Source organism: Equus przewalskii, chromosome X (genome assembly GCF_037783145.1).
Source record: "Equus przewalskii isolate Varuska chromosome X, EquPr2, whole genome shotgun sequence".
Taxonomy (NCBI): Eukaryota; Metazoa; Chordata; class Mammalia; order Perissodactyla; family Equidae; genus Equus; species Equus przewalskii.
In genome coordinates this window covers 68,590,552-68,602,616 of record NC_091863.1, presented here as the reverse complement: position 1 = coordinate 68,602,616, position 12,065 = coordinate 68,590,552, and the positions used below count along the sequence as shown (strand labels likewise).

Here is a 12,065-nt window from a genome sequence, read left to right as displayed (position 1 = left end):
ACCCATATTAACTTGAATTCAAGGCATGAGGGGGAAAAAGAAATACGCCTAGGTATAAATGGGCTAGGATTAGATGGAATAATAAATCTCCGCCACCTGTGAGTAGCCAGTGTTCCAAATCAGTGCCAAAGGTCTGGAATTTTTGAACTTGATGAAGTCAGAATTGATATCTAAAGAAATCCCATCTGATGAATAGGGTGGAATAACAGGAAGTAGCAATCCTTGTAGTCAGATAAGTGTCAGTGTTTTGGTTCTGCGTTATCCATCTTGTTTGGAACAGAATCCAGTTGTATTAGTTATCTATTGCTGTATAACAAATAACCCAGTACCTAGCAGCTTAATACAACAAAGATTTCTTATGTCACACCCTTCTGTCAGTTAGAAGTCCAGGAGTGGCTGAACTGGGTGGTTCTGGCTAGGAGTCTGTTATGAGGTTTTATTCAAGATTCAACCTGGCCTGCAGTCATTTGAAGATTGACTAGGGCAAGAGAATCAACTTCTAAAATGGCTCACTCATATGGTTGTTAGAGGACTCAGTTCTTTCCCACATGGACCTCTTCTCATGACATAGCAGCTGGCTTAGCCCAGATTGAGTGATCCAAGGGAGAGGAGGAAGTCACAGTGCCTTTTATGGCTTAGTCTCTGAAGTCACACACGTCTTTTCTGCTATTCATCAGCAGCAAGTCACTAAGTCTGCTGCTCAGGGAAAGGGAATTAGGCTCCACCTCTTAAAGGGAGGGATACCAAAGAATCTGTGGATGGATTTAAAACCACCTCTCTAGCCAGTTACTCAGGGTACATGAAACAATCAAGCTTCTGAGTGAGAGGGCTGATAAGAACTAAAAGCAAGGCCTTCAGGCACATAAAAGCCAAGCTGACTTGAATTCAGGACAAGAAATTAGCTCCCAAAAAGGAAATGGAGTTTAATTTGCTACCTAAACTAAGGAATTGATAATTGGTTAACACTATTCAAGTTGGTTTTAGAGAGGAGGTCGGTGATGCCTCAGGAACTGGGCAAGGAAGAAGCAGCAAGTTGAATGCCTTCAGAACTGGCAACAGTGGGACTGGAGAAGCAGGAAATGACAGATGTTTTTATTTATAATATATGGATAAGATAAGCATGATGTTGAGACACATATTGGTACCATAATATGCTTCTGTGTATACAGAAGTATGATATGAAAATGCCAACATTAATAAAACACATTAATAGTGTGCATCTTAACGTTGTGTTCATATTAATATTGTTACTTAAAGGTGATCCAGAGTCATTGGTGGCCTTTACAATTATCTCCGACTGAACATAGAGAATATAGACAGGATCCACTGAATGAGAAGATATAGGGAAAGGATTTTAGGGTACCTGCTTCAAAGCTTGAAAATGATAGTGTCTTGCTGCCTGTCCCCTTCGAGCACATACCCTGGTCTACACATAGTAGTAAAGAGTAGTAAATGATAAGGGGAAGAAAGTTACTCCACATTCCCAGGTTCCCTCATGACCACTGCTTCCTGCCCTGGTTACATAATAGTAAGTTGTCCGAATTTGTTATCCCAGGGATGTCATCCTCAAAACTCTGCCACCAGGGTAGCATAAGATGGGCAGATTCTGTCACTACTACTCCACTTGTGTTGCAAATCAGATTTTATTTTAGCAAATAAATGACAGTGCCTGGTGTACTTGGTCAGTCTTCTTTGATCCTCACCCTGCAACTTCAGTTTCAACACCTTCAGGCAAATGATCACAACTTGAATGAGTGTAAACTTAGAGGCCACCAGAGGAAGTTTGTAAAGAACTCTCAGGGGAAGGGGAGATACAGAGACAGAGAGAGTTCTCTAGCCTGTTACACACATTCAGGAAGTGTGATTCAAAAAGGTTGATTCCTCCCTAAAAGGAATCAGAGCTAATTGTTGAGAGGTGAAGAAGCTACAGTGCTCTTATCTCTGGAATTTACCTCTTCATTGAAATAGTCCCAGAGGGATGGTTTCTAGTTTGGAATAGACTTTAATATCTGTCCTCTTCTCCACAAAGCATCCTTCACGCTGCCTTATTGAAACAATATTATCTAAATATTTTTCCGTCGAGCAGAGGTCTTATCTGATTCAAATTCGATTGATCTGCATTAATCCACAGAAGGAAACAATTTTGTTCTATATCCAAAGCAGAAGGCAGAGAAAAAATGGCAGATAATTATGAGTCTGAAAATACTTCATTTAAGAAATAATTTGTGGAAGAAAAACCTTAAACAAATGTGTTCATAGATTTTTTTGTTAATGATCACTGTTACTGGCACATATTTTTTCATTTAATTTTACAAAAATGCTTAAATGTTGGTGATGTAATGGATGAGGAGCAAAATAAATCACGAAAAATCATCTGAAGCAAATTCAGACTTATAAAATCTCACTTTCAAATCACTGCTCGATTTTTGTTGTCACAATAATGTTCAGGGTGGTGGTTTCCTTCTTCGTTTCTTTTATTTCTCTCCATCCTCTTATGTCAAGTTCCTAGATTCTGTCCGCTTAACTTTTTATTTTGAATCCCTTCCAGTCTCTTCACAGTTGTCTATATATCAAAGGATGCTGCTGTTCCCTAGAAGGTTTGGAAATAGCCTGTCTGTGAGCAGCTCTGTATTTAACTCTGTGTGTCTAAGAGCACAGGCTTTGTTTCCTTTTTCTTCTTAATATGTCCTTTTTTATCTGGTTGCTTGAATCAGGTTCTGATTCCCTTCCTAATTGTTGAAGAACTAGGCTTTTGGATTCCTTTTACAGTATTTATACAGGTAATCTAATAATAACTTTATTCTCTCTGATTAAGTTGAATTCTAGAGAGAGATGTTTCTCTATCTCCTTCATTTCCTTCTCACTTACTCCTCACTCCTATAGCACGCACACATATTTGCTCACTTCAGATAGAAAGACAAATGTAATACCGTCCATGCAAGTTACAAACATAGCCCTTTGGCTTCTATACTCCTTTGATTCAGCCTCGTGGAATTCTCATCTTTTGGAGTTCTTTATAATTCTTGATTCATTACCACAGGAAAATATCCTCACTCCTTCCAGTTCAGCGTTTTTTTTCACTTTAGAGGCAATCCCCTTCTTTCTTATGTAATTAAGTCTTCGAAATATGTTTGAGAGTTGAAGATGTAGACTCAGTTTTTATTGGCAGGCACAGGGTGGGGAAGAGTGTTTCTAAAGAGCTGAAAACATCCTATTGTCACAGATGCCTCCCTTGGGCTTCAGGATTTGGAAGGTGAGTGAGAACATTTCCAAGCGCAAGGCCAGTTTCACTTGTTCCTGAGGTCTGGGGAAGTCAGTCCACGCTTGATCTTAGCCAAAAGGCTGAGGAGTGATGGGAGGGGCAGTCAATCCAGGCATCTCCTTTCCTGTAGATTCTTTGGCCTTACTCAAATTTAGTCTCAGAGGCAAGAGGAGATATTGGGGCAAGCCAGTACTTGCTAGATATACCTGGAGGAGAAATGAGGTAAAAATATTTATCTTCCCTTTCCACCACAGTAAAAAGCAGAGTGGATCCTCTTCTAGTCCTCCCTCCCCTGTTTTAGGCACAGTGATACTCCCCAAGACTCGCTATGTGGCTTCTTGCCCATTCTGCTTGCTGACTGCTCACAGCTTGGCCCTCTAGCAGCAATGGATGTGAGTTTGAGAAAGAGCTAAGTATGTGAGCCATAATGTAGCATACCAGTCAGGGCCAATTTCTTCTTAAATAAGCCAGATGCAGGTTCCATCCTTGTTTAGTAAGAGCAGGGGCTTAGATTGGGCATAAACGGGACATCAGATCCAAAGGGTTAAAGGTTGGCTAGGAAGACAATTCACTTTTGTGTTGAAAGTCTTTCAGTGGTTCCTCATCATCTTTGAAATAAAAGCCAAACTTCTTAGTTTAGTATACAAGAATTTTCTTAATCTGGCCTCATCTTACCTCCCCAGCTTCACTGCTCACCACGCAACCACTGCACCCTAACCCAATCCAGTCTTTCCATATCACTTGAAATTCTAGAACATTCCATGCTGCTTCACGTGATCTTTCCACATGATTCTCATAATGCCCTTAATATCCTTGTGCTCCACCTCATTATTTTCATTTGTTTGCCTTCTACTCATCTCCTAAAATTTAGTTTATATGTCACATTTTCCAGAAAGCTTTTGCCTGACCTCTTAGGGTACTGAATAATCACTCTTTCCTCCTAAATGCTCCTGTAGTAACCTATTCTAACCTCTCTTCACACATTTGCCACATTAGATTGTATTGTCTTTTTTTTTTTTAAAGATTGGCACCTGAGCTAACAACGGTTGCCAATCTTCTTTTTTTTTTTCTTTCTGCTTTTTTCTCCCCCAATCCCCTGAGTACATAGTTGTGAATTTTAGTTGTGGGTCCTTCTAGTTGTGGCACGTGGGACGCCACTTCAGCATGGCCTGAGGAATGGTGCCATGTCCGCCGCCAGGATCTGAACCATTGAAGCCCTGGGCTGCCAAAGCGGAGTGCGAGAACTTAACCACTCCGCCACGGGGCCGGCTCCTTGTCTGTTTCTTAAATGTCTGTATTCCATTGGGCTGAGGTCATTTTTGAGAAGGACTGACTTACATCTTTGTGTCAACCCCAGGACTTTACATTTAATGAATGTTAATAAATATTGGATGAATACGTGGGGATGTGATATTTAATTATAAAGACAGAATATTGTAAGATCTTGGATTCTGGCCAAGTCTAGAGAACTATTAATAATTGATGAGATAGTGGCAGTCTTAAAACAAATAAAAATAACATAACTACATTTGTTCACTTCTGTTAACTGAAAAATTAATGACTTGGTCATTATACCGAACTGTACATTCAGCTTCAGTCCATTTCATTTTTCTAAAGCATTTAGAATACAGCGTCACGTAATAAGCTTTCAATAAAATTATTGTTAGATGACCCACCTCCTCTGATATAGTGTAAACTCGTTGCAGAGTTTCTGGCACATAGTAGGTGCTTTATAAATATTGAATAAGCAAGAAGCCTAAAAATCAATAATAATTATAATAACTACCATTTATTGAGTGCTTCCTATGGGCTCAGCATTTTCTGGGTGCTTTCTGTTACATAACTACTGTTATTTGCCCTGTTTTACAGATGAGGAGCTAAGAGGCACAGAGAAATCACAGAATTTTCCCAAGGTCAAACAGCTGTTGTTTATACCATGCACTTTGGCTCTAGAGTCTGTTTCTCACTACCACACCTGTGGACTTCCCTGCTACTGTTTCAGTGTACTCTACCTTCCCTCTTGTTACTATGGTGAACTATCCACAATCTTGTCCCATAATCATTTCCATGTTTCTTTTTAGTGCCTTATCACTTACCTATGCATCACTAAACAATATGCCATTGTTTAGTTTGAGCAGTATTTTTAGAAATTTAAATGAATGGAATTATACTCTGTTATTCAAAGATGACAAAAAATTGAGCACCTTTTCATTTGTAAATAATTTCTATTATGGATTTTTTCTTCAGTGAAGTGCTTAATCAAGTCATTTGTCCAGTTTTTTCTATTGGATTGTCTGCCTTTTTCCTACTGATCTTTCAGAGTTCTTTATATATTCAGGGTATTCGTTCTTTGCAGATTAAACCTGTTGGAGTTTTTCTTTTTCTACTCTGGCTTGCCTTTTCATTCTCTTTAGTGTGTCTTTTGATGTTCCTGTTCCTTTGTGTTTGGCCAGTAGGAGACATAAGCAAGAGCTTGGAATACAGATGGAGAAAGATTTATTGTTCTTTCTATCCTATACCCTCCCTGCTTCAACGCTTAGGTTTTGGCAGAAGCACTGTCTCCTAGTGGTGACAACTCTCAGTGAGTAGCTTCTCCTAAGTTTGATGCTCCTTGGGCTCTGGCAACACTATGTCCTTCTCTTGCGCTTGCAGCCCTGTTGATAGTAAGAAAAGCCAACTGTTGCTGATCTCTGGATTCGTCACCATCCTCTGTCCATTCTCTTTCTTTTGTCATGAATTTTAATTCTATCTTGTTTAATTTTTTTTACTTCAAAAGGCATCCTTGTTATTGATGTCATTGTTTTATAGAGTCAGTATCTGTTAACATTTACCTACATATATACCATTTTATTTCATGGACTTTCCAGCTGGGATCACTGTCCTGCTTTGGAATGCTTGCTTTGGAATATCCTTTCCTGAGGATCTACTAGTGGCAAATGTTCTGTTTTTCATCAGAAATGTCTTTCTCTTACTCTTGCTATTTTTCGAATAGCTTTATGAGATATAATTTACCTACCATAAAGTTCACCTATTTAAATTGTACAAGTCAATGGTTTTTAGTATATTTATAGAGTCGTACAACCATTTGTTTATAATAAAAAACTGGAAGCAGCCCAGATGTCCTTCAGCAAGCTCTTGATGGCTTTGAGCTTTGACTCCTGTTCACCTTGCCCTGAAGGCCTTGTACATTTTCCTGTTTTGACAGATTCCCTCAGAGCAATAGCACCTTTGTTTTGCTTGTGCTCTGCTCTTATCTCCACATTCCAGCTCGCCCCCAGATCTGGCAGATCTGGCAGTCTCCTTCTCTGTTGATAGCACTTCACTTTAAATATTTTTTTGAAAAAAAATTTCTTCTAGCTTTTTTTTTCTTTTTGGTGAGGAAGATTGGCCCTAAGCTAACATCTGTTGCCAATCCTCACCAGTCTTCCTCTTTTTGTTTGAGGAAGATTGTCCCTGAGCCAACATCTGTGCCAGTCTTCCTCCATTTTGCCTGTGGGATCCTGCCACAGCATGGCTTGATGAGCAGTGTGTAGGTCTGCGCCCAGGATCCGAACCCCATGAGCCCTAGGCTGCCCAAGCAGAGTGCATGAACTCAACCACTATGCCACCAGGCCGACCCCTCATCTAACAGTTTTAATTGTTCACAGTAGAAGGATTAATCCTAGTAAACCAATTCTTCATTTCCAGAAGCACCCCATTCTCCCTTGAACACAGTTAGGTCAGTCATATGCGTGTTTGCACTCTTGTTTTTCCACCCTTCACCCATTCTGATATAAACTACAAGGGGGCTGACACCTGTAAGCTGCATTTCGCAGGCTCCCTGGCAGCTTGCTTCTTGCTGGAGTTGGCCAATGAGAGACATTAGCAGGAGAATAAAGGGTGAGAAGAAAGGAGAAGCCATAAATTTCCCTCCACTTTTCCCTTTCTCAGGCAGCCTCTCCAGTGTCTGCTGTGTCTCCCCCATGGCTCCAGGTCCCACCATACAGCACCTACTTTGGCCCCCTAGGTGGCTTCTGTAGGGGTTTTAGTCCCTGCTGGACTACACTGGTTTCTGGGCTCTGGCAACACCACCGTCTTCTACTACTCTTTCAACTCTAGGGGTGGGAATAGCTACCTCCAGTTGCTAATCTCTGGGTTGCTTTACTGTCTCCTGTTAGTTTTCTCAGCTCACCTATCATCAATCCTCTAGATTAATTCCCTCAGTTTCAAATACTTAGAATAATTTCTGTTTCCTGACTGTACCCTCACTGGTAGGTACACCAGTCAAATCACTCTTTTGCTCCCACTAGTCCACTGAAACTCCTGAGAGATAGACTCTACAAATAGACAGTGGACACATCATAGATGACAACAGAACTCTGACCCATAATCTCTGTGGCAATCCGTCTAGGAAGCCAAACTACAGCCTTTGTAGCAATAGGCCCAAAAGGGTCAGGACTTGGTCTGTGACTGGCAGCTTCCCTAATTTCTGACTCCCTTCCAACTCAGACCAACCACAGAAAGCCAAATATGAGCCTCAAGCCAATCACATAGGATGTCCCCCTTGTAGCCCATCTCCAGCTTTCCCATGCGCACAACCTCCAATCAAGGCAATACTGAAGCCCCTCCTTTTTTTCACTATAAAGCTTTCCAACTCTTCTTCAAGCTTTTAACTATCCGCCAGACTACCTGCCAAATGCAGGTGGTGGTGGCTGATTCCCTTGCTATTGAAAGCTCTGACTAAATATCCTCTGTTTCTTCTCATTTGGAAGGTCTTAATTTATTTCCACACACTTTTCAAAGTTCCTAGTGTCATCTACATTACCAAATCCAGCGGTCAATTTTCATTCCCTGGATTTTTGACCCATCCACATGTGATACAGTTAAAAATTTTACTTCTCTTCTGTTCAAAACACCTTTATTTGGCTGTAGGATGTCACACTCTCTTGGTTTTCTTGCTACCCATTAGCTATTCCTTCTCAGTCTCCTTTGCTTGTCCATCCTAGTTTTCTTGACTTCTAAGCGTTGGAGTGTCCCAGGGCTTAGTTCTCAGACCAGTGCATTTGCCCTTCTGGCTTCACTCTGTACTTTTCTCTCCCTTGTTCTATGGCGCATGAGGCTCGTCTGTTTGGACAACATCAACCAGGTGCCTTGCAGTCTTGTTTCTAGTTGGGTTCAGTCAGTGGGAGGCACAGTAGGCTATCCAGAGAACAGGAAGAATATTTATTCCTCTAGTTGTTCCTGCCAGGTCCTTGTCGCCCTAGACTAAAGGTCACAGCTCCTGTCGGGAAGCCCTTTCCACATGGCTGTTTGGATTCTGTTAACTACTTCCTTTAGGCCTCACTTGATGTAGAACCCCTGCCTAAATAACTGTCACCAGTCTCCTCAAACAAAACTACCTAATTAGCATAATAAATAAGTAAAGCCCAGCGGTTATCTATGGAGCAGATCACTTCGCTGTTTTCCTAATTTTTCTGAGTATGTAAATATTTAAAAGACTTGAACAGGGAGGAATAAAAGAAAGCAAGAATATCATTATAAGTCTTTGCATTTTATTTTAATAAGCCTGTATAATCCAAGGCTTATTCATGAAGAAAAAAGTACAGTTAAGGAGGAAAACACCTAAATCACAGGGGCATTATCTCAGCTTCACATTCACACAGACCTTTAGACAACAGTGATGCAGCCAGAATCAAATGATGATCCCCAAAGCCACCCTCCTTCTGCTACACTGTTGTCTGAATTTCTGTGAACAAGGTGGCTTATTATCATTGTTTTCCTGTTTCTGTTCTCATTTGCTTTGGGTCTGTCCTCTCATGAATAATTTACAGTTTTCAAGTACTAGAAAGGAACAAGTTGAGGACACTACCTGAGAAACTCTTCAAAATAGAAATGCCACCGTGCATATTAGGATTTTCAGTAAATAATGAAGATCTGATTTTATGGCTTGTACTGAATAGTATTTTGAAAATCTCTAGTATAAGTTTGATTTTATGCATTCTTTTGGGTTCTAGGGTTTTCTTTAACTACCTTTTAGAGATTCTATAAAAAGGAAATTGGAGCCGTTTGCATCATTGACATTGGAGGGCTGAACATGTATGATTTAGAGGGCTTTTGTTGTATGGTTATATTTGAGAAATATGATTTTAGCCATAGTTTATCTAGTATGAAGAATGAACCTTACCCAAAAAATGATCTCGCTTTGCCCTCGGCTGCTGGGAGGTGATCTCCAGGCTCCTGAAGTGTCCTGCATAATAGGAATATCTTTGTTCACCTGTGGCCTGTGGCCCCCAGAGAGTTTATCATTGTGACTTATGAGAGAGGCTTTGGGTCGCACAGTTTCAGGTTGAACCTCCAGAAGAACTGATGACTAAAGATATTAGCCCAACCTCTGGAGGGGCTTGAGAATAAAGATCAGCTATTGGGCAGTATGCAATCAAGCCCCAATAAAAATTGGACATCAAAGGCTTAGGTGAGCTTCCCTGGTGGGGAATACTCTGTGCATATTGCCACATATTGACCAGGAGTAGGTAATGCTTTCCATAACTCAATTGAGAGAGGACACCTGGAAGCTCCTCGTTTGAACTCCTTCTGGACCCTGCCCTGTGTGTCTCTTCATTTGGCTAATTTTAACCCATAGCCTTTCCCTGGAACAACTTATGAGAATAACAACTTTCAGTGATTATTGAACGTAAAGGTGGTTTTGAGAACCCCCTGAACTTGAAGAAGCGAGTGTGGTCTTGTGGAAGTCTCTGTCCCCTATAACATGCTTGGCTAAACTCATTGCAGGTTGTAACCAAGCAATGTAGTTTCATCTCCGTTAGATCCTTCCTGTATCATTATGGTACCTAAAAAGAAAAAATATGGCAAAAGGAATTCTTTTGGTTAGCCCCATCCCCCCTCAACCTTGGAGCTTAGTTGGACAATTTAGAAACCTAAAAAAGAAAATGATTTTTATCCCTTTTTGTATTCTCATATTTCTCCTGTCTTCCCAGGTCATCAAATTCACTTGATTGTGAGTAGTTGAAAACATTAGTTTATATTAAAAGAAGCAAAGATTTATAATGGAATAAAGTGTAAAATTTTTATACATTGATAAAACCCTAAGACTTCAAAGAATATTTACATTCTTTTTTTATGTCCTTCGGGGTGTTCTGATGGAAAAGTTGGAGAAGCATTAGGGGGAAGCTTAGATTAGAGCCAGCTCTTTGGCAGCTCCTGTGATCCCTTCCCTATGGCCCCGTTCTTGTCCAACTTGGCCCTGCTCCATAGTACGGAGCAACAGCAAACATGCCTTCATTGGGCATCTGCGTCAAAACCACCCCTTTATTTTTATCGTCAGTGACTCCAGGTATCTTCAGAGGGAGCCTGACCAGGAAAGAAGAAAAATGATGAAGGCCACAAGCAAAGCAGGAGGATGCATCACATGTGAGACACTCTCCATGGTGCCCCAGCTTTCTTTGGCTAATGAGCTAGAGCACTCATGGAGGGAGGAGAAGGACAGGGTAAGAAGGGGCAGCAGAGAAGTATTTATTTTTTTGTCGATGTCATTGTTGTGTTGGTAAATTCTATTATTTGTACCTCTGGCTCGGTATGGTCTTGGAAACATAGGTTATATTAAAATGACCCCTGTTCAAATGAAGGATGGCTAGGAATATTCCCGGTGAGAAATTTCTTCATTCCATTTCATATTTTCATGAAAATATCTATTTACCAAATAAGTGACAAGTGGAAGCTAGAAAAACAAAAATCTAGGATGAAAACTTTAGCTTTGCATGAAGACTATGAAAATCTGTTTTTCCCCCTGAAATGGTTTTCACTGCTCTTGTCATTGACTTAAATCTCTTTCCCTGTGAGTTAGAAAGATTAAAACTGTTGAGATAGAACTAAACAATATCTATATTTGTTCCTTAACCAATTTCTTACGTTTGCTTGCTTGACAGTTACCATTTACTGTGACTGAATGTCATTTCCTTAATAAAAATGCACTTACCTTTTTTCGACAGATGTCAACTCCATGTACTCTAATGATTTTAACCAAACTCTCAAACAAGTTTCTCACTTATTTAAAATAGACTACAATGTGAAGCCAACTTAGTTGCGAACTTTCATATTGTGTTGTGTGGTATATATTTGGAGATAATTTAATGGCTTGAACAAAAACTTTACCTCTTAAAGTGAAGTGACTGACATTACTATTGAACAGGTAAACTGAGCTCTATTTTAGTGTCCATTCAAAGCTTCTTTTTATTGCATTTTTTGACTAAATTATTTTTTCCCCAGAGGAATTTCATATGATAGAATTTTAAAGTTTTCAATTTAAGATTGATATGCAGTGATAGACAACTGGTTGTAGAGCTTCTGTGTAACTACAGTAGTATAGAGTCCTGCTCTTCCCTGTTTAGCCATTTATTCTGATTTTCTCTCTGTCAGTGGAGTCTTTGCTAATACTTGAGAAAGACTCTAAGAGCCTTGGTTAATTTGGCAGAGTGGAGATAGTTTATAGCTATTGGGATAAAAAAGAGGGAGCCTGGGAAACTTCTACTGAACACTGTCATGTGATGAGCATTCCTGTGCCATAAACAGATTTGGACTAATGACTAGCCATTAGAGCAACAGTGACTATTGGTTTTCCATTGCTGTCATAACACATTATCACAAATTTGGTGGCTTATGTTACACCCATTTATTATTTCACAGTTCTGTAGGTCAGAAGTCTGACTTAGATCTACCGGGTTAAAATCAAGGTATTGGCAGGGCTGTTTTCCTTTCTGGAGGTTCTAGGGGACAGTCCATTTTATTGCTCATTCAAGTTGTTGATATA

The 12,065-nt window shown here is 40.1% G+C and overlaps 1 protein-coding gene across 1 annotated transcript in view; it reads right to left on the bottom strand.

Annotated features, from left to right (window-relative positions):
• The window catches only part of LOC103541562 (polyadenylate-binding protein 1-like), a 61,450-nt gene extending 50,190 nt beyond the window's left edge, over positions 1-11,260 (bottom strand). Inside the window, 2 exon segments of the mRNA XM_070603363.1 lie at positions 10,497-10,609; positions 11,235-11,260. Of these exon segments, the coding sequence (XP_070459464.1) occupies positions 10,497-10,609; positions 11,235-11,260 (139 nt within the window).
• Between the last annotated feature and the right edge of the window lie 805 nt (positions 11,261-12,065).